A 24372-nucleotide genomic window follows, 5' to 3' on the forward strand; every position below is an offset into this window, starting at 1 on the left:
GTTAAAACAAAACAATAAAAAACTAAACAAAATCGATTAATTCAAACGAAAACAGAACAAAAACAAAATAAACAGAAAACAAAAACAAACAAAAGCAAAGCAAGGCTAATCAAAACCGGCAAAGCAATAATAACACTTACAATACAAACTGGATTAATAAAAACAGCATGAACAAAATAAAGACTGTTTTCGAACAGATAAAACATATGGCTTTGACGTCAAGACAAATACGACTTTCCTTGTACGCAACAGGTAAACAGCGCCAGAAAGTCTGTCACTTGTTTCTTCAAGTGTTTCTCCAACACTGTAATGCAAGATCGGTCTGAAAAGCCAAATATCTCCCAAAGACGATACTAAATAGTCTTAAAATCACCAGCGGGCTCCTCAGACACATTTCACAGGAAAAGAATGGTAAGAACGTCAGTGTTTAATGCATCAGTCCTCGCGCATGAAATGCTCCAAAAGCAGAGGGATTGTCAGGGTCAACAGCGCACGTTGTTCTGCCAAGGCCTCGAGTTTTAGTCCGTTAATGCACCATTTCCAAAACAGAAACAAGAGGCCAATGGCAGCACTCGAAAAAAGATGTACACCATAATGAAACCGCAAATCATTCAGCCGCCCTTTCAGATGGTGTTGATTTAAGGTACATCGTAAATTAAAACCAAATAACTTCTATCGGGTGGTCATGCAGTGTACAAACAGTATGAACAGGACAAATGATTCACCGGTGGCAAGATTGAAGGCAGCTTTCAAGTGGAGGCACGTGTAAATACAGACTGAATTTGTGAGTGTACGTGCAAAGGAAACATTCTGTGGATATTTTGTGCGATATTGTGAGCCAAAAAGGTAAATGTGTAACAACAAAATCCCACCAAACTAAACGGATAACTAAACAAAACAGAGTAGAATAAAAAAAAATCAAAGCAAATCAAAACAAACAAAGCACAAAAACACAGAACTAAATAAAAACAGAGCAGCATAAAATAAAAACTAATTTCAAGTAGAAGTGTATTTAGATAAAGCTCTAATTTGTTAAGTTACACACACACAAGGCAAACGTTTATTATATTTTGTGCAATATTGCAATAAAACTAAATATAAGACAGAAACTCAGAACTAAAAGAATATTCAGAAAGAAACAGGGCAAAAGAACACAAAAATGAACCAAGCACATTAAATCATAACAAAAAGCACAAATACAAAACACATTTCAAGTGGAAGTGCATTTAAATGAAGCCATAACTTGTAGAAAAACAAAGTAAACAAATTTTGTGCATTAAATAAAAAAATGCATTAAAAAGTCAAATGTAATTGATTTTTTAAGGTGTTCTTGTGCAATGTTACGACTAACGTTTATTTATTTATCTTTGTTTAGCATTGCATGTGTTTTTTTTCTTCTTTTCCTTTGTCCCACCTTCTTGTGTTGTTTTTTCTTATCCCATAGCCTCCCATGTGAATGTGGTCCAGATTTTGATTAGCTGCTGTTCCTCAGAGAGCTATAAAAATTAAACTTCCGGCAGAGTTCGAGGAGTACTAACCAAAACAAAACATAACACAACTCAGAAATAAACAAACACAGAGTAGAACAATACAATATAAAACAAAAACAGAACAAAAGAAATTAAAAAAATTGGAAAAACACTGCAAAGCAAATCAAGCACATAAACAAAAACAAAACAAACTAAGCAAAAACAGAATAGAATAAATAAATAAACATTTCAAGTGAAAATGCATTTTAAATAAGCTCTAATTTGTAAAGCAAGATACACACAAGTAAAAAATTTTTTAGATTTTTTTGTGCAATATTATTACCAAAACCAAATACAGCACAACAACTTAGAAATAAACAAAAACAGAGTGAAAAAAACAATATAAAAACACAAAAAGAACAAAAGAAAAGAAAGTAAAAACTGAAATGAAACTGACATTGCAAAACAAATAACGCAAACAAACTATGCAAAAACAGAATAGAATAAAAGAACAACAGTAAAAGGCAAAACAGATTTCAAGTGGAAGTGTTTTTAAGCTCTAATTTGTAAAGTTACACACCAAGTAAATATTTTGAACAGATTCTCAGCCGCTGAAACTTTTCCAAACACATTTGTCTTCCTGCATTTCTCAATGGCTTCATGGAAACTCTGGAGTGCTCGGGTTTTAAACATTTATGCTTAAATTTGCTTAAGTGCAGTGTACATGAGCCAGAGCAACATCACAAGCTAAAACAAGATCTTTATTATAAGAATCACTCAAATTGTGGAACACTTTGTCACATTTGTTTCAGAAACAGACAGACAGACAGACCTCGTTCTCCATTAAAAACATGGTTCACATCAGGCCAGTAAAATTACACGCCTGAACTAAGATGACCCGGCCTGCTTTTCAAAACAATTAACACTAAAGTAAATAACAACTAATAGATTTTCAGAGTTCTTTAAAAAGGGGATGTTTTCTCACTGATCTGATTTAAAACATAACATTAAAATGGGTAACACTTTAGTTTAGGTCATGATTCACAGTATTAACCTTTAACTAACACTACTAGCTTAACAATCTACTAATCAGCTGTTTGTTAATAGTCAGTAATGTAGAAGTTAGCTTTAGGTTTTGGGTAGGATTAGGGAAGCAGGATAAGATCATACTATATAACCACTAATGAACAGTTAATATCTTGATGGGTAATGAGAGAATTATAGCATGAATTGTGAGAACGTGTTACCTTAAAATGTAGTTTATGACACATTTGAGTGTTAAGATATAGTAAACAGACGTCTGTTTGTTATTTACCAACAAATGAATGCCAAAGATTAATAGAAAATAGCCATTTGTGAAGATTAAAAAACACAATATGCATCCCATTTGAAATGTTCGGGTAAGTCGTGCTACTATTGCAGGACACCTGGCTATAGAAATTAATTTTGATAACATTTACATCAATGTTTCCAAAAACTTGTTGAGTATTGTATCAGTTTTTTTTAAATCATTATTTTTACGGGGTTTTTACCTTTATTAGATAGGACAGTAGTGAGAATTGACAGGAAAGTATAGGGAGGAGAGAGAGGGGAAGGATCGGCATAGGACCGCGAGGCGGAATCGAACTCGGGTCACCGTGAACCCCAGAGTGCATGTGACGATGCACTAACCACTACACCACTGGCATCGACGTAGCATTTTATTAGTTAATTAAACTCTAAATTTAATACATAAGAACTAACCCAAATAGAAATCTGATAATATATGCAAATTAAATAATTGACATGCAATCTCACATAGATGTTTATATGTAAACCGAGGCTAAATTTGGGCTGTCTATTGAAAACCTACTAGATGTCTAAAAACAGCCCAAAACTAGACTATCAAAATACATAGATTAGACAGAATTCACATCATTTCTGGCTAAGTAATGACTATAATTTAGTTTTGGGCTGTTAGATTTTCATTAACAGCTCAAATCTAGCCTTGTTTTAGCAAAGACATCTTTTAGACATCTATTAGATGTCATTCAAACCAGCCTGATCTCACGAGGAAACCTATTTTACATTTTGTCAGTTTAGTGGTTAATTCATACAAATTCAGACGAGTTCAGACGAGTTCTAAACCTACACCTAAACCCAACTGTCATTGGGTGATTAGCAAATCGCACTAAATATACGAATTAGATCTTACGAATTCATATGAATTAGCCACTAAATCAAAAAGCGTTGTTTTTGTGTTTTTGTTCAAACAAAAAAAATGTTTGCTAAGTATGCACATATGTTCAAATATATTATTAGTTTCTATATGTATTTATATGTGGTCATAAAACATGCTCGTTCCAATCGATTTGATGAAGGAATTAAGTTAACTTATTACACTCAAAAAAAAAAGAAAAAAAAAGAAAAGAAAAGTTCAAACGACTTATTTAAAAGGAGTTGAAACAACACAATTCTTGAGATTTTTTTGGGAACTTAATTCTTTTATGCGTTATATTCTTTTAATCAATAAACTACAGTTACAATTATACAATTACAGTGAATTTAAGTGGATTGGACATTAAACGATTAAGTTGCCCCCCCAAAAAAACCTCAAGAATAGTGTTGTTTCAGCTTAATTCAAATAAGTAGCTTGATCTAACAGCAAAGGTAATTCTCTGAGTGTACATGAACTTGTAAATCACATGTAGTTTACTTTTTTTAGATATTTTGAAAAGTGCATCTATAATCTGAGCAGGCACAGACATGCAGTGACAAACTCCAAATTGTGTTACTGATAGTAATTGAGGACAGCGAGCACCCACTGGCCTCATAATCCTCCTTGTCTCCTTTCAACTGCAGTTAGGAAGCAATTAACCAAGTCAGGCGTCCAGCATGAGAACGCCAAAAACTGATTTACAGCCCAGGAGTTAAAAAGTAAGCCAGGGAACCAAAAAATAATATTGCATTATTTTGTACTGCTTCTGTTTTGCTTGGGAAATGTAATACATGGTGTTTTTTCTGGAAATGTTTTTGCTGTGACCATAAACAATTCATCATCATCAATGTATTGTCACTCACAAAAATATCCTTCTAAAAAATGCAGGAAAGAATAGAAGCATAACTGATAACATCTCAGACAAACTACAGCAAGTCAAAATCTGTGAACTCTAGTGGAGAGACAGCAAATATGGATTGTATTTAAACTGTACACACAACCGATCAAAAGTTTGGGGTCAGTAGGATTTTTAAATGTTTTAAAATAAGCTTCTGCAGCTCACCAAGGCTGCATTTATTTAATCAAAAATACAGTACAAATTGCAAAATTGTAAAATGTTGCACTATAAAATAACTGTTCAAAAGTAGATTATAATCTAATTTATTCCAGTGATTTTAATGATGAATTTTCAGCTTCATTACATTCCATATCCTTTAGAAATCCCTATAATATTAATAATCATTATATTTTATCAATATTATTATTATTTATTATTATTAGTATCATTATCATTATAATGGTAATAGTAATAAAAGCAATAATGACTGAAGTAATAATTTCATTTGAAACTACAAACAATTAGTAATAAATAAATATTTATTAAATATGTATTTAACAATTTAACATTTTTTTACATTTAAAAAATGCCATCTTGATGAATAGAATAACTTTATTTAAATTATTATATGAAATTAATAATAAAATAAATAAATAACTGACCCCAAACTTTTGACCGATAGCGTATACTGTATATGGATACCTAGATTGAAAGATTAAATATCTACCACAAAGTTACATTACAAAGCAACAATTAGTAGTTTCAGTATATACTGTAAAAAACAAAATTATTAGCCCTGCTGCGATTATTATTTTTTGTATTTCCCCAATTCATATGAGTTTCAAAACATTTTGAAAAAATAGTTAAAATTATTTTGATCTTTCCAATAGTGACAGTACTCAACATTTAACTAGTTATTTTGCATAAACTATTCAGCTTATAAAGTGCAATTTAAAGATTTAACTATATTTATTTGTCTAACTATTCAAGTTCATTTAATTTAACTACAGAACAAACCACTGTTGTCTAATGACGTCCCTATTGAAAAAAAACGTATCTTAACAGGGCTAATAATATTAACCTTAGCAGTTTTGACTTCTTTTTTAATTCCAGTCAAACTGAAATAAATGAGACTTTATGCAGAAAATATAATGAATAATATAAAAGGAACAACTGGGCAAGATGTCCTTGTTCTGTTAAATATCACTTGGGAAATATTTTAAAACGAATGGAAACTTCACAGAAGGGCTAATAGTTTTATTTAAAAAAATAATAATAATTTAAACAATTAATATATATATACTATAACTTGAGAAAAGAGTGATTTCCTCAATAACTTTAAAAAGTACTTCACAAATTTTTCTCATTTAATTAATTACCAAGAAATCAGCACAGATTTCTTTTTAAAAATATCTGAAATTTGAAGCATTTAAAATATTTTTATGCATTTATCAATATTTAAAAAGTTTAATTCGCATTTAACTTTTATTTAATAAACAAATTATTATATTAGATCAGATTTAAATAAGATTATGAATTTCCAGATTATAACTGTGGTCTCAATCTGTTTTGCAATCTGCCACATTCTGTTGGAGCCCCTCAGAAACGCACTGACCATGAATGGTATTTGAATCCAACACAATGTAAGGCAGGAGAGAGAGAGAACAATCAGCCGAGAGTCTGGCATCAGCATTGAGCAAACGTGAAAAGATGAGGTGCAAATTGCTAAAACGGAGCCAAGCATGCAAGCGGGTAATTGCTGGCAGTTTCAGAAATTAGATGTTGTTGCATCAGCCTCGACTGAGTGATCCAAATGTCTGTTTCCAAACCGTAAATGGACTCCAACTCGCAACCTGTTCGGTGTGCAGTGATGATTAAGGCTAAAATGAGGGAGAAAACAATAATAGATGAATTTGTTTTCCAATACGAGTAATATCATAGGAGCCTGAACACAGAAAGGGTCACAGTACTTCTCATTTATCATCCGCATTCGGTGGCCTAGTTTATAAAAAGACAAAAGAAGTCTGCTGCCATCATGTGGCCATCTGAACATTCATTTCATTATGAAAACTGAGCAAAAACAAAAACAAGGAAAGGTGAGAAGCAACATGCAATATAGAAAAACAATAAACAAATACGCAAATATATAAATAAAAAAGTAAATAAATCCATAAATAAAATAATAAATAAATATGTAAATAAATGAATGAATAAATAAATAAAAAAGTACTTTTCCTCAGCTCAACATACTAATAAACATACTAAAAAAGGGTGTCTTTTAATCATCAGAAGGTGGTCAATATGCCATCATTGGTTGATCGCTAGAAAAATATTGCATTCGATTTTTTTGACTGGCTTCTGATGATTGATAGACACTTGATGCAACTTCATTTAGGAATAAATAAAAGTTTGAAAAGGGGGAGAAAATAAACTTTCAGTTCAGCATGTTCTTATTCTCCCAACATCCGTGTAATTTATTTCATTATTGACCTGCCCGCACTTAATTATCATTACCTATTATTATTAATTAATTATTTATATATTTATTTATGCAATATTGTTTGATATTTTATTATATACATTTATTTATTTGCATATTTATTTATTTATTGTTTTATTTATGCATGAATTTAAGGATTTATTTACTCATTTATTTATTTAAAGCAGACCGCAACAAAAACAAAACAAAGCAAAACAAAAGAGAGAGTAAAAAGCAAACAAAGCAAATCGGTGAACTGTAGCAAAGCAAATTAAAAGCAAAGCAGAACAACAACAACAAAGTTGTCCTCAAAAGAAAAACGAAGCAAATCATATCACAGCAAATCACAAGCAAAGTAAATCAAAGCAAAAACAAACAATAAAAATACAGCAAAAAGGCAAGCATCTAAACAAAGCATTAGCAAATAAAAGCAAACAATAAAAAAAAGCCTAAAAGGAAAAGAAAAGGAAGGAAAAGAAGGAAATAAATAAATAAAGCAAATGCAGAGCAAAGCAAAAAACAAAAACAAAAAAGTAAATGATAACAAAGCAAATCAAACCAAATCTAAATATAGCAACTAAAAACTGCAACTAAAAAAAACACAGAACAGCAATATTAACTATAGTAAAAATATATCTATATAAATAAAGATAAAAGCAAATAAATGAAAAAAAAAAAAACACATCAACTAAAAAAGCATATAAATAATGATAAAAATTAATAAAAATAAACTGATTAAAATGTAAGCATATCAAAAGAAGTATATAATTCATAGCATATAATATAGCATAAGGATATTAAGTATAAGACACACTAATAACCCTCTTTTAATGTTACACTTGAATAGGTTTGAACTCAAATTAGCATGAATAAACAATTAACCTTTTAGGTTTTTTAACCAGCGTTGTTGATTAACTTGTGTCCCTGACACCATCTGAAGCAAATTTTGAGTCTTTTGTTTTAATGACAAACTATGGACAAAACGTCAATGATGGCAATGATGGTTTGCTGTGACTTGTAGAGCTGTGCATCGATGGATTTGCTCTTCAGTGTTTGGACTTTCAGCAGTGAAAATTAAACCACAATGAACTGAACTAAACTGAACTTCAACACTGAAAACTGGACTGACACAGTTTCAATTTCAATTCACAAGAATGTCTCTGTTAAACTGCTTTGACACAATCTACATTGTAAAAGTACTATTGAAATAAAGATGAAATGAATTGAATTCCTCTCAAAGGGTTAAATGCATGCTGGAATCAGCAGTTCTCCAGTAGAGGGCAGTGCTGGCCAGCTAAAATTGCTGCAGTTTTTGGTTCAGTAAATCGCTTGTCAACACGTAGAGCAAATCACTGAGCTTTTATTGTTCATTCACAAGCAAAATATAATAATGACCAGTGTAACAGAGTTCAGTAAGAAATTAAACAGATCCGACAGTAAATGCTTGATTAAGACAAGCCAACACAAGCAAATGTATACGTTTTGCATTAGAGTATGATCAAAATTAATGCGATATTCAACACACACCGCTTAAAAGCAGCTTCTCCCTTTTTCTCCAGTGTGTAAGCGATTAAAATCACATGCATATCAAATAGTCTTATTGCACCACATTATTTCATATTAAAAATGGGATATTAAACATTAATGGCATAAAATATACTCATAAAAATATGCAAGAGTAGTGACTGGATACACATTCAGTTACTATAGCCTACATGATGCATTTTTGTTAGGTTTTTGCTATTGTGCATCAGACTACGCTTAAAATAAAGACATCTCAGTATACAGGTTTTTAAAACGTCAACAGTAAATATGCTTAAAAGCAATAACCCTGCATTGTGGAATCTTTTTTTTTTGGCATACAGAGCACAACTCAGCAGTGTGTAGGTAGATGTGCATTGCTTTACATTCAGCCTAAATCACCTTCAATCCTCCGTCTTCAGCAGATCTTCAGCTCTTCACAGTATCACACAGCTCGATCCTGATGACTCCTGCGATCTGCTGAAACAACATTATTAGTTTTATTATTAATTCAATTCAATTTAATTTAATTCACTTTTATTTGTATAGCGCTTTTACAATGTAGATTGTATCAAAGCAGCTTCACATAAAAGATCATAGTAAATTGAAACAGTGTAGTTCAGTATTTAGAGTTTAAGTTCAGTTCAGCTCAGTTCAGTTTGGTTTATTACTCACTATTGAGGGCCTAAACACTGACAGCAAATCCCTTGATGCATAGCTCTATTATTATTATTATTATTATTATTATTATTATTATTATTATTATATATTCTCATTTTAGTCTTCATACAATACCTTCATTCATTTTGGGATAAATTTTTTAAACGTCTTGTTCTGTTCACCAAGGTTGCATTTATTTGATAAAAAATACAGTAAAAACTGTAAAATTTTGTATTATTGAAACTTAAAATAATTTGAGTTTTTTTAAATTGAATGAAGTTTAAAATGTTAATTTGCTCCTGGGATTTACAGCTGAATTTTCAGCATCACTACTTCAGTCTTAAGAGTCACACGATCCTTCAGAAATCATTGTAATACTGTATGATGATCTGCTATCTGAGATGCATTTATTATTATTATTATTATTATCAGTGTTGAAAACTGTTGGCCTGCTTCCTATATTTGTCAAAACTGTAATAGAGTTCGTTTCAAAAATGCCATTAATTTTTAAATGAAACAAAAATAATATTAAAAAAATTGTAATAAAGAAACTATATAAACATATTTATAATGTAAACTAAAGAAACTGATTTCAAATAAATCCTATGACCGAAAATACATCAGTTTAAACAAAACTATGAAGTAAAAATAATATTCATAAGAATTGATATGGGCGATGCGGTGGCGCAGTAGGTAGTGCTGTCGCCTTACAGCAAGAAGGTCACTGGTTCGAGTCTCAGCTGGGGCAGTTAGCGTTTCTGTTTCTGTATGTGGAGTTTGCATGTTCTCCCCTCGTTTGCTTGGGTTTCCTCCGGGTGCTCCAGTTTCTCCTACAGTCCAAAGACATGCGGTACATGGAAAATTGGGTAGGCTAAATTAGTGTATGAGTGTGAATGAGTGCGTATGGGTGTTTCCCAGAGTTGGGTTGCAGCAGGAAGGGCATCCACTGCTTAAAACATGGACTGGATAAGTTGGCAGTTCATTCCGTTATGGCGACCCCGGATTAATAAAGGGACTAAGCCGAAAAGAAAATTAATAAATGAAGAATTGATATTTATAAGAATTTTTATTAATATATAGTCCTGATAATAATTGATCAAATAGTTTGTTTTATTATGCTTTAAAAGACATACAAAATGCCAACTAACAATAGTAAGAAAAATCCATTCCAAAAGTCCAAATAATAGCAACAAAAATATATAAGCAACAAACCTTGATTAACAAATAAGAATTATAAATACAGAACAAATCATAATAATAATAATTATTTGAAAAAATGATTAAAAAAAGTCCAAAGCAAAATACAAGAAGATCACTCTTCAAAAAACCTTCAAAACATTGTATGGTTTGAGGAATTTTTTTTATTATGCCTAATCTTTAGAAATTTCAGAAAGACCATCAAAGTTTTTAAAATCAAAAAGTAAGAAAGAGTTTGTTTTTTTTATCAGCAATATTAGACCGTTTCTGAAGAATCATGTCACACTGAAGACTAGAGTAATGATGCATAAATAAACTACGATTTAAAAAGAAATAAGCTGCTTTGGCACAATCTACATTGTAAAAGTGCTATAGAAATAAAGATGAACTGAACTGAATAAAAAAAAATGGGAAGGAAAACCAGTTATCTGAAACTAACAATATTGAATAATTTGAGTTTTTACCGTATTTGTAATCAAATGAATGGAGCTTTGTTGAGCAGAACATTTAAAAAACCTTACTGATCCCAAACTTTTGTCCGCTAGTGTGTTGACACAAAATGAAATGTCTTGAAGGTGACAGATGTAGGACAGGACGATGCTGGTTATAATGTGAAATGATGCAGTAAATGTACCCGTCAGCAGGAGTTTGATCAGGTTTTCTCCTCTTGGTGGCGCTGCGGCTGCTCTCCTCTGTTGAAGACAGTGATCTGCTGCTCTCCTCCCTCACTTCATCATCCAACATCTGCAGGAGGAAAAATAACTCCCATCTTTCACTCAGTCTGATGCAGGTATGAAGTCAAACTAACTAAAGTGCAAAGAATAAGGAATTATCCAAACAGCATCATTTGAAATGTTTACAGAAATATAAGAAACAGATTTGACAGTTTGTTTATTTGATCAAGGGCACAGAAAGAATACATATTTTAACATTAAAATAAGGACACTATATATGAATATATGAACTGTAGGGTAAATGGCTAAGTACAACTAAAATAATAATAATAATATTTTTATATTGATATTACTAACTTTCAAATGTTTGCTTATTAGAAGTGAATTAGAATTATTATTAATGTTGTTGTTGTTATAATAATTATTATTATTATTATACCATTTCTGTTTTAAAAAAAACTGTTGTTGACTCTTTGATTCTTATTCTAGTCCATTGGTTCTAATTATTTATTGGTTTATTATAATTTACTGTTATTATTGATACTTTTTCTAGTGCAAGAATATTAATGCCTTTTCATTTCAAATTATAAACAGAATAGATTAAAAGATCATTAATCACAAAGGATGTGATCACCTTAAATAGATTTATTTCCATTTTTAATTAACACTAATTTAAATGTGTTGGGAAAAAGTCTGACTACTAGGGTGAATAGCAATTAAAATAAAAATGAATATACAATTTAAACAAATAAAATCTTTTGAAAAAAAAAATGTGAAAATCATTCAAAATAATAATTGAGAAATTATTTTAGGAAAGCATTTAATACATTTGCTTATTTGATTATGCCAAAGAAATTATTTATAACAGTGATAATAATGATATAAACAATATTAATAATAACAATAATAATTGAATTATATAGAATTAACAACAATAACAATTTAATTTGTTATTATTATTATTAATTCAACAATTATACAACTTATTGTTTCCTATTTTTTTAACCTAAACATTTATTTTTCCTTCTTTCCTCAAGCATTTTTTGTCTATAATTTAGTTTATGAAACAGTAAGGAAATCTGAAAACTAGTTCTATATTTTGAAATCAAAATCGTATAAAAGCTCCCTCACTCGCTCAACTCTCCTTCCACATATTCAATTCTTCATCAGGGGTATTAAACTACATTAGCTAAATAAATAAACAAATAAAAGTCTCAAACTTTAGGACACACTAACATAGTTACTAATATGACACTTTATGAGTTCAGACGTTAATTGTGAAAGAGCTGACCATGGCTCTTTTAGTTCCTCGTGTGTTCTGGCTCTCTGTTGAGCTCTGGTCATCTGCGTCTGATCTGATGGGTGTCCTGCACAGCTCATCTCTCCTGTGAACCACTGTATTCCTGGACTTCAACTGCCTGAAAGACAAAAGCAGAGCGCCTGTCATCAACTCAACCAGCAAACATCATCTATATCCCTTCTCCCTTTAAAATACACAATGAGGCTGGCTAAATTTTCACATGCATATTCTTTACATAAATGCCGCTTCCATTTATATAATTTTAAATATTAATTTTTATCATTGGAAAAACTTAGTAAAGTATGTGAAAAACAGAATAAGAAAAACAAAACCAAAAGCAAGAGAATGAGAATAAAATGTAGACATGTTATAGTTAAATTCAATGCAGTAGATAGATAATATTTGCTCATGGATAGATTGAATGAATGAACAATGTCATGTAAGGGAATTCTTTGCTATGTACGGGAATGAGTCTATGTGAGGATGAGAGACGCTCAGTTTTGTCATACGGCTCCAGCCTCCTTCACCTCATGTCATCCAAAACCATCGATCGGCCAACTGATATACTCATATTTTATCAATAATCAATAGTCTCCCACACTATTACAATTAAAACCACCCCTAAAGAAGATGCATCAAACTCTGACTTATTTTTATGAACAAGCAATGTTGATTTCTGCGATTACTGCCAATGAAATGATGCGATCTTAACTTTCAGATGGTTTTAGGGGCCAGGATACTTTATGTTTGTGGTCTTGCTGCGAGTCGATAATCAGTGGCATTAACATTACTGGTATGCAACAGCTGAAAATAAGCTCAAGGATTGTATTACTCAACCACAAGCAATAACAATAACATACTGCCGTATCGATAGCTGGAATCTGATAGCGTTTTGTGAAAGGAAACGATTATATTTGCGTTACAGATAATCATGGAGGGGAACGAAAACAGAATCAGAAAGGCAATTGGAAGTCACGTGATGGGGATCGGTGACATGGCTTGTGTCGAATATGAGTAAATTAAGTAGGAGTTACATGATTTAAAGCAGTCAAATGCTTTTACGTTTGATTCGATTTCCTCAGTTACTCAGTTCTCTAATCGATGTAGTATCACAACTCAAACAGATTTAAACTTTCAAGAGTCAAAAATAAAATTGATAGACACTAAACTGCAATAAAAATAGTTTTTTTGTTCTGTTTTTGGCCTTGTATACCGCCTTACTCTAGAGACTCTGAATAAATTAGATTTTTTTTTCTTAATCAGCAAATTCAAATCAATCAAATATAATATTTACAGACAAGCTTTTGAATGACTAAAATTTAAATAAATAAAATGAAAACAATAATCATGAAATAATTAAATCCAGGCAAATATCAACAAAAATTAATACAATCCATCAATCATAACGAAAAAAAGGTATTTTCTAAATACGCACGCACAGCCGCGATACCGAGAGAAAACGTAGGCTAAATAATATATTCTGTAATCTAAACGACTTAGAAAAACTTTGGCTATACAGCCTACTCTGAAATTACAAAATGAAAACTAAACAGGCAGCAAAATATATACACCATTAGTAGTTAATCAACGCATTTGCCTTATTTAAAAAAATCTACTCAGTTTAATCTTGCAGTTATGATAACCTTTAGAGATAATGTCTGTTTTAAATCAACTTTTCTGTAATTTATTTCTCATTTGTTATTTATTTTATTATTTTGTTGATGTTAATATATTACATAGGCTATTTTATATACATATCTAAAATCCTTTGCCATTCAAATTTGCTTTGAACTTGAAAGAGAGAAAGAAGCAGATCTGACCTGTCAGTGTGAGCACATTGCTCCTGATTAGCATTTCTTTTTCATTTCAGTCTTTACTTAAACCTATTAAAAAGAAAAATGTCATAATAAATACAATTATTATTATAAAAAATGGAATTATGTTTTATTTGTTACACATAGTTAACCATTTATGTGATGTGGGTAAATGGTGTGTTTCAATCCGGCTACTGGTGTTTTGGTGCTGAAGCATATAGCGGACTAAAGCACTTCACCCCTATTTGTTATTCTTTATTCCTTTGAATAATGTAGCCTAGTTGTCTTTTTAACGATTACTGAAGGACTTATAATGCCTTGTTTCTTTGTTTAGTTTATCTTTATTTACACGTAGCAGAGTATTTACAGCTAATGTATAGTCTATTTCTGTCCGTTCGCATCCCGTCTCTTTGTGCTACCTGGCGACATAGTCGCAAACTGCGGTCATACCTAAAACAACACTTTCTTTTTCGTTTAAAGTGGCGGCGGTAAATCATGCGGTGGAAATGGTCACATTGAACTTTCACCAACTGTATATAAACTGGATTCCACAGGCCACTGTACAATACATGATGCTCAGTTTATCCATTTATTCAGAACTGTATAAAAATGCTATTCGTGCCTGAAATTACTTGAATATGTCTTGTCAGATAAAAAAGCACAACCTAAATAAATCAATTAATAAATTAACAAAATGAATAATGTGAATAATACAGGGGAAAAAATGTTTTGGTGTACAAGACAAATTTTACATTCTCATTTAGAAATCATGTCAAGTTGGCTACCAGTATCGCTTAATAAAGCTAAAATCTTTAAAAGCATTATATAAATATACAGTTGAAGTCAGAATTATTACCCCCAATTTTTTATTTTTTTTTAAATATATTTCCTAAATTATGTTTAACAGTGCAAGAAAATTTCCACAGTATGTCTAATAATATTTTTTCTTCTGGAGAAAGTCTTATTTGTTTTATTTCAGCTAGAAAATAAACGGTGGGCTAATAATTCAAGGGGGCTAATATTTCTGACTTCAACTATATATTAGTTCGCCTCACTCCACAACAACTGCCTTATATTTGATATGCAAAAACAGATTTTTTTTTTTTAAAGCTGGGAAATATATGTTGGACGGTAAAAAATGAAACGTTCCAGAAAATATGGCAAACCATTTAATTAAAATTTTAGAATGTTTTCACATTTTTAAACCTACTATTAATTGCAATAAGTTAAATTCAACGTTAGTTTTTTGGCACAAATATATGTAAACATCAGAACACTGATGCAAGATGATGTTATAAAAACAGCATTTTCAAGACCCACATTGGTTGCACAAGCAGGACAGTGGCTGAACGGTGTCTCTCCTTTTCTAACAAACAAACAAAAAGCGTCCCACTCATACCGCTGACCTTTGACCTGAGCCAACACAACCTGTCCAGCTCGGTCTCTAATTGTGCTCCCATGGGTTTGTATGTTGTGCAGAGCGAAAGCCACATATGAGTCTCTCCCCACTATGAAGAAAGCACAAGGTGACAGTTCCTCCCTCCCAATCACTCGGACAAAAGTGCTAAGCTAATTACTCCAGATTTGGGCTAGTCCCGTGTGAGAAGTTGAGCCTATGTCAACCCTTATGCCCCTGCGAGAGTAAAGGCAACTGATGTGATGCTAGCATTAACAGCACTGTCTAAAAGGCTTGATTATGAGCTGTTTTCAAGCTTTAACTTTTATACCCGCAAGGAGTCGACAAAAACAAAAAGACGTGAGATTTTAGCATAGAGAGTGTTGGTTGTTAGGAGTTTTGGGCACACTGGTGGGGAGAGAAGTACTGTACTCACCCAATCGTCAAGCAGAGACTACGATACCAATCGTTAATGTCCACTTGATCGTCAGACATTAAGAGCAGCTTGGCCCTGGCGAAGGTCAACTAGAAGAGAGAAAACAAGGGAAACGTTGAAGGAAGTTTACAAAAGTAAGAAACATTTTATGATATATCAGAAATTAGTTTAATGTACTGAAAAATGCATAATGAATGTGTTCATACCAGGCATAGGATGTTTTAAAACCACCAGAACTTTCTGTTTATACCGTTCCTATGGTAGATATAAAGTTTTTTTTGTATGACTATTTTATTTGTTTTTTTTTTAGGACAGCAGTATCTCCAGCAAAAAAAAAGGACCCTCCACATTAAAAGCTACTGTTCTAAAAATGTTTAAATGTTTCTTAAAATAAAATATATAGTGATGCATCGGGGGAAAATGTGTTGATTTAACCCAGACTTTTAAAATTTCATATTTTAGAGCAGTAATCTCAATTCTGTGATGCTGTGATTTTTTTTATGCAAGGTTATTATACTGTTACAATCTTATACCGGCCCATGCCTAGTTCACACAGATGCCTCTTCTATGACGACCATGTTAACAAAAAATAAATAAATAAAATAATATTACTAATAATGCATTAAAATTACTTTGGAATTTAATATAGTATTATTATTAGTGAAATATATTGTGCATACAACATATTTCTTGGGGTCTGATGCAGAGTAAAATGCCTCCTCAAAAGAAAATTTGCTCAGTGGATGGATGGATAGTCAGACAGACAGACTAAATTAATATGCAACAAGGTTGATAACCACACAATGACTCCCTAAAATACATATACATACAAATGCATTTTTGCTTTTTTGAATTTATTTGTTCATCAGTTATTACATTTTCTTTTAAAATAATGATTTAATTATACACTCACAAAAATTTTAAGTGCAAGAAAAATACCTTATAATCTTTTTACTGAATAGAGACTCTTCTGAATCTTTAACATGATATGCTGTTGTGCACATAATTCCAAGGGATCACTAGAGGGCGTCCATGAACTAGTATGTTGTGGTGTTAATTGTGTCCACAGTCTCAAAATCTCAAACATTTGTACTCTTATGATTCACAGTAACAAACTTTATAGTTTCACACACGTAACCTACAAAAAAATCAAAAGAAACGGCCATACTATTGGCATTTTAAGGCCATGATTGCCCTGATGAAGACATTATGAGGTAGTCAAAATGCAAAGCATTAAGGATGATTTCATTTAATCCACCACAACAACATTGCCAATAACATTCAAGTAGATAATTTGTGATCAATCTGATGTAAAATAGGTCATCCACTCAACATGGAGACTCAGTAAGGAGATTCAGAGCAAGCAAGCCGCTCTCCACTCCAACCCAAAGATGCACAGATGTGCCAGTTGATGCTCTCAGCTGCTAATTTGGCAATGATCTGCACTTCGAGGACAAGTTTTTCGAGTTCTGCCCACGTTCTCCACCTCCCGTCAGATGGCTCATCCTTGAGTCAACAGCAATTACCATCACTCATCCGCACTGAGGAGACTTTACTGCTAGATTACACATGTCAAACAAGACAACGGGAACCGTCCAACTCCAAACAAAGGCTGAGGCTTTATCCTCGGAATAATTACAACGGGGACCCATTAGAGTGGATTATAATTGGGGCCTTGGAAATATTAAATGACCTTTCGCATTTACCTGAGGCCGCCGGAGTGGAGGAAACGGCAGCAGTTACCGACAGCATATCAATAATCAGGCCTAATCTTTATTACGGCTGGGGACGCAATCATAATGATGAGCGGGAGCCGGGTCTTTAATGGACACCTGGTAAAAAGTAATGACGCTCCAGTTATTTTTTAGGGGTGGGGGGGTGGGGGTTCTTGTGCTTGTTTCTCATTAGGTATTAAATAGATTAAGATTTCAAATGTACCATCATCAAAAGTATTATCTAATTACCGAGTTCAGTGAGCAAGGCAAAGCGGAGCGCGATATTAGGGGTCCGCCGCATGGGGCGGGGGGGAGACGGGTGGCCTGATTTATGCACAAATAGATTCCACTTCTATTGCGATGCGGTAATTAGGGATTTGTCAGGAAATCTGACCCTCTTAGGTAGAAATTACTTTGTATAATACGAACGGCGGAGCACGGAGGCTCTTCGACGCACATAATTTCACTTGATTATTTATACATCAAAGGGAATCGGTCATGGATGCAGAATAATATTCAAGGAGGTGGAGGAAGAAAGACGGGGAGCCGGGAGAGGAAGACGGAGAGAGGCGAAAAGGGAGGGGGACGCGAAGATGGGAAAAGAGAAAAGGAGGGAAGAAATTATCCGTATACAAACACTCTCTCATCTAGACAAATGGATAGGGGAGCGGGAGCCAAAAATTTTCATAGCACATTTTCCTCTACTACTACTACTTTCAAACTTTGCATATAGATTGCCATGGCATTTCCAGCTGTCAAATTTAATTTTGCTTTAATTCTTCACGGCCCCGCTGGGGAGGGGCTAGAGAGTGCTGACAGCCTCTTTCCCCTTCGGTCCAGGTGGGAGGCGGGTGGAACTGGGATCAATAATGTGTCCTTATGAGAAATTACACCTAATGCTATTGAGTATGCATTCGAGGCCTCAGTGGGATAACAGGCTAATGAAATGCCATTTCTAGCCATTAGATAATATGGAGCCGTGGCCCTGGCGAAGGAGAAGAGAGAAGCGCGGAGCAATGACAGGGTTTCAGCAAGATGCATTCAGCGGCCGAGCGGAAGAGATGGATCTGTGATCTAATCTGATGGAGTGATGCGAGCGCCTTCCCACAGTTCCTCCGAGCGGGTGGCTCAGACAATCCTTTTTATGTCTATTCCGGGTGCGAAAACAGCACCTGTGACATGATAGCGTAGTAGATCTGGAACCACTAGTGCCATCGCCCTCAAGTCTTACAAAATGTCAAAATACCCTGTTGTAATGCATCTTGGTGTTGTATTGCTTCTGATTACTTCAGGCACTTAAACTACACTGTGTTAAATAAATGCCTTGGTGGAGTGCGATACATTCGTCTGAATGTTTCATGGGAGTGCGGAGTTCGTTTAGACATAATTTGTCACACAGCGGCAGCACAGAGACCTGGAAAGAGATCAAGCCATGTGGAGACATTAAAACTTGAAGCCTTATGAGGAACTCGAGTAATTAGTGCAAGAAGAGGAATGATAAATTGATCATTTTTGCTAACTTGCAGATCAAGATATTTCTCAGAACAATAATAGTGGAATAAATACAACGAAATGTTAAGATTTCCCAATAAAGAAAGAGCAGGGGTTGCAAAAATGATTCATCAATTGATGAAAATGAAAACTGAATCCATCGATTAAAGAAAATCTATAGAATTTAACAACACCCTGCAGGCACAGGATTGACGTATTGACGTTGTACCTCAACATACCCCAACGTCGCGGGGACATCGGATTTTGTTTGAAAATAAAAAAATTGGGTTGACATTAGAACCCAACGTCAGGCTGACGTCAACGTCCAATGTTCAACCTAAAATCAACGTTAAATCATGTTACACCTTGGCGTTGTGTGGACGCTACCACCCACTATGACATCTATCAGATGATGGATTTTGGCCACTTTCGAACACAACCTAAAATCAACCAAATATCAACGTAAATCTACGTCATTATTGGACATCAAGGGCGAAGCAGTGGCGCAGGTAGTGCTGTCGCCTCACAGCAAGAAGGTCGCTGGCCTCGGCTCAGTTGGCGTTTCTGTGTGGAGTTTGCATGTTCTCCCTGCGTTCGCGTGGGTTTCCTCCGGGTGCTCCGGTTTCCCCCACAGTCCAAACACATGTGGTACAGGTGAACTGGGTAGGCTAAATTGTCCGTAGTGTATGAGTGTGTGTGTGTGTGTGAATGTGTGTATGGATGCTTCCCAGAGATGGGTTGCGGCTGGAAGGGCATCCGCTGCGTAAAAACTTGCTGGATAAGTTGGCGGTTCATTCCGCTGTGGTGACCCCGGATTAATAAAAGAACTAAGACGACAAGAAAATGAATGAATTAATATTGGACATCAAAATAACGATGGCATCAAATTAGACGCTGGCTAGACATTGAATTTTGGTCACCTGATGTCATGAACTTAATCTAACCTTATATTAACGTCTTATGATGTTGTGTGCCTGCTGGGCAACAACAACAACAATAATAATAATAATAATAATAGTAGTAATAATAATAGGGAAACTATTAGAATTACCATAGTGTGGTGCCTTTATTTTCAGTTCACCTTCAGTTGTTGTGGACCAAATTAATAAGTAAGCGTGTACTTTTTTGTTTGCTTTAAGACTTTCCCCATCCCTCAATATGCAAAAACAATCCAAACAGATCGTAAACGAACACAAAAAATCCAAATAAACTTTTAACTTACACTAATAAGGCCTCCTTGGCTCTTGGTGTGTCCAAAAACTTTGTCCACTGTGCACTCCTTCAAAGGGTAGACTCGCTGGCAGGTAAACTTATCCCCATTGGTAGGATGCATAGGACTGCATGGTTTGGCCTGAAGCAGGATGTCAGAGAAGAGGTAAAACATCTTGGGCTTTGCCTCCGTGCCTTTAGGGGGCACTGTCTTAAGCCAGCCTTCCCGAATGTACGACCTCCCTACGACGAGAAGAGATAACAGAGTAATTGATGAAGGACTTACCTATTGTCTACCTAAAAAGTCAATTTCAAGCGGAGAATAAGAAAGCAGAGAGCTTACATGACTTGAGACGGAAAAGAGACCACCAATCTCCCTTCTCAGTGATTGGCAGTTGCATGATGGAAACTAAATTAGATGCTGACATTTGGATAGATAAGATGAAATTTCATTCCTGCTACTGATTCCTTAATTGCCCCAGTGAACCTTGTGATTGCCGCTCGGGCGATAGTAAGCGGGGAAGCTCAAAATGGATGCTCTGAGCGACAGACAAGCACTCTATGATTAGCAGAGGGGTCAAGTAGGGGTCAGACCGCTTTTTAAAAATGCCACAGGTTTAATACGAGGCAACAACGAGGACACATCCTGTGATACTGCAGGGCGACATGTGCAGATTGGATTTAATAGTTTCTTTGGCGTCTTTAAAATTGGTTACATGCATTTACATGGTCAGGCTCTATGTGGATCACATAGGATAGTCATGCCTGATGATTTCCCTGCCGCATACACAATGCTTACAAGTGTACTGCGCAGAAGCATGAAGTTTTGAACCCCGACTTCTGTTTAATGTGAATTTGTACAGCTCACATTCCCGGCCCTGGTTTGGACTGACATATCCAAGGAAGGCTTCATCGGCTCAGTTCAAAGAGCAGGAACTTGGAGATCCCCCTCTTCATGTTGAACGCTTTCAACTTTCCCTGTCAAAGAGCACCTCTGCCCGGCTACAAAGGACCTAGTGGTTTGCAGGGTGCTAAAGGTTGCACTACAAAGCAGCTGGGGTCCTCCTGATGTGACCAAGTCAAAGACCAGGAGACACATAAAAGCACGTCTCGATTTGAAAGTGATGGAATGGCAAGTCAGATCATTGTTAATTTTGAGAAGGCTTTGTTCGATAGGTTACTCTTTCATGTCTGTTAAAAAGGAAATTCAGGTGTTCATCTACAGTATACAAAGCCCTGGAGCCCTCTTCAAAGTTTTTTCGGATTTAGATTGCTCAACTGTACAAAGAATTGTGACTTTAAGGGTTGAAATAAAACTTGTAGGTACCTGAATGCAGACACTTCTACCAATGCAAGCTCGATAATCACGCTTTCCAGGATTGATTGTAGCAAGCGGGTGCATTCGTGTCATGCTAGAATGTCATGCAAGCTTGAGACGACAAGTTGTAATTTTCTAATAGGATGCGATCCCCCTTATAGAGTTGAAATATCAGATGGATTGCAACAACAATGCATTAGACTAACTATATTGCTGCCTTGAGTAGGTTTATCACTTTCAGAGTTCAGCATGCAAAGCTGGACAATGCACTTCACAACTTTGTTTATTAGAATAAAATAATTGAACTTGACAAAAATGAGGGAAGGTGAGGATCTGCAACATCAAGTGGGCATGGAATGGTCTCATCTATGACTCTTCGTCTATCTATTTCACTCGGTAGGCCAGACAGTTTCGGCTTGGGCTTTGGAAAGCTGTTTTCAGGCTTAAAATAAAACTCGTAGGTACACGAATGCAGATACTTCTACCAATGCAAGCTCAGTAATCACCCTTTCCAGGATTCATTGTCGCAAGCAGGTGCATTCATGTCATGCAAGCTTAAGACCACAAGTTGTAATTTTAAATTCTAATAGGATGTGATCCCCCTTTTGGAGTTGAAATATAATAATTCTGGTTATTTAGAAATTGCTGTAATGCAACAACAATGCATTAGATGAATCACTCTATTGCTCCCTTAAGTAGGTTTTTCACTTCCAGAGCTCAGCATGCAAAGCTGGACAATGCACTTTACAGATTTGTTTATTAGAAAAAAAGATTTGCACTGGACAAAAATGAGGGAAGGTGAGGATCTTCAACATCAAGTGGGCATGGAATGGTCTCAACTTTCACTCTTCGTCTATCCATTTCACTCGGTGGGCCAGAGAGTTTCGGCTTGGGCCTTGGAAAGCTGTTTTCAGGCTTGAAATAAAACTGGTAGGTACACGAATGCAGACACTTCTACCAATGCAAGCTCAGTAATCACCCTTTCCAGGATTCATTGTCGCAAGCGAGTGCATTCATGCCATGCCAGAATCTCATGTGAGCTTGAGACCACAAGTTGTAATTTTGAGTTCTAATAGGATGTGATCCACCTTTTGGAGTTGAAATATAATAATTCTGGTTATTTAGAAATGGCTGGAATGCAACAACAATGCATTAGATGAATCACTCTATTGCTCCCTCGAGTAGGTTTTTCACTTCCAGAGCTCAGCATGCAAAGCTGGACAATGCACTTTACAGATTTGTTTATTAGAAAAAAAGATTTGCACTGGACAAAAATGAGGGAAGGTGAGGATCTTCAACATCAAGTGGGCATGGAATGGTCTCAACTTTCACTTTTCGTCTATCCATTTCACTCGGTGGGCCAGAGAGTTTCGGCTTGGGCCTTGGAAAGCTGTTTTCAGGCTTGAAATAAAACTGGTAGGTACACGAATGCAGACACTTCTACCAATGCAAGCTCAGTAATCACCCTTTCCAGGATTCATTGTCGCAAGCGAGTGCATTCATGCCATGCCAGAATCTCATGTGAGCTTGAGACCACAAGTTGTAATTTTGAGTTCTAATAGGTTGTGATCCACCTTTTGGAGTTGAAATATAATAATTCTGGTTATTTAGAAATGGCTGGAATGCAACAACAATGCATTAGATTAATCACTCTATTGCTCCCTTGAGTAGGTTTTTCACTTCCAGAGTTCAGCATGCAAAGCTGGACAATGCACTTTACAGATTTGTTTAATAGAAAAAAGACCAAGTGGGTATGAATTGGTCTCATCTTTCACTCTTCGTCTTTCTATTTCACTCTGTAGGCTAGAGAGTTTCAGCCTGGGCCTTGGAAAGCTGTGGTGGCGGCAACGTCCTACTGAAGACTCTAAGGAAACAGACAGACTGTCTGCCATATCAATGTCCCATTGATTCAAGCTTTGCGTCTGAGAATTACACTGCCCTTATCTCCAAGCCGGCCACTTAATATTGTTCAGGGGCTCCGAAGCCTCTCATCTGTCAAGCATCACTTTCGTTAGGGCACATCTGAGGAAACGGAGGGGTTTGGGTGAGATAAGCTGGGATGGCCTGGTTCGGTTCGGCCTTCTGAAGTCAAAAAAAAGTGAGAGTGGAAAAAAAGAAGCCTTATTGGACAAGAGAAAGGACCTCGGTAGAATTCTAGAGTCCTAGAAAAACAGGATGAGAGGGGTTTTTTACACTCTTCCTACATCCGGCTCTGTGTGAAATGAGCCCAGTGCTCGTTGGGTATTCATCGCCAGCCTCCCAACCACCTTTGTGCACACACACACACGCGCTCACTCCCTTTCTCCCAGCTTCCTTTTTATCTGCCGGCCCACAAGATGAGGAGAGGCGCTAATTGGTCCTGGGGGAGATTGGCAGGCCAAGGCATTCACGACAAGGCCCTCTCTGTCTTTTTCTATCTCTCTCCTTTCCTTCTCCATCTCCTTCTCTTTTGTTTCACACGTGGGCATTTTCCCTTGGGATAAATAAGAAGGAAGAAAGGACCTCCACTCCACAAGTAGCACAAGAGAAGAAAGATAGAAAAAACTGACTTAAGGCACACTTCCCCTCCATTACCAATTAGCGGCAAGAACCTGTCGATAGATTCAGTTAATTCTCTCGTCAGAGACTCCGATTGTGCCTGGCGAAAACAAAACCGCC

General features: G+C 35.1%; 1 protein-coding gene across 50 annotated transcripts in view; it reads right to left on the bottom strand.

Annotated features, from left to right (window-relative positions):
- arhgef39 (Rho guanine nucleotide exchange factor 39) overlaps positions 1–24372 on the bottom strand; it is a 247881-nt gene that overhangs the window by 34608 nt on the left and 188901 nt on the right. For 10 of the 50 annotated variants that reach the window (XR_015481973.2, XR_015481970.2, XR_015481971.2 and 7 more), the window contains 5 exons: positions 20410–20639; positions 15982–16070; positions 12327–12453; positions 10996–11105; positions 8907–8981 (listed from right to left, as the gene is read on the bottom strand). Coding sequence is in view for 25 of the 50 variants with exons in the window: in XM_088649796.1 (XP_088505922.1) it covers positions 8942–8981; positions 10996–11105; positions 12327–12453; positions 15982–16070; positions 20410–20639 (596 nt within the window). In the remaining 25 variants the exon portion in view is untranslated. 50 annotated transcript variants of the gene reach the window in all.

Source organism: Danio rerio, chromosome 4 (assembly GCF_052040795.2).
Source record: "Danio rerio strain M-AB ecotype USA chromosome 4, GRCz13ab, whole genome shotgun sequence".
Classification (NCBI taxonomy): domain Eukaryota; kingdom Metazoa; phylum Chordata; class Actinopteri; order Cypriniformes; family Danionidae; genus Danio; species Danio rerio.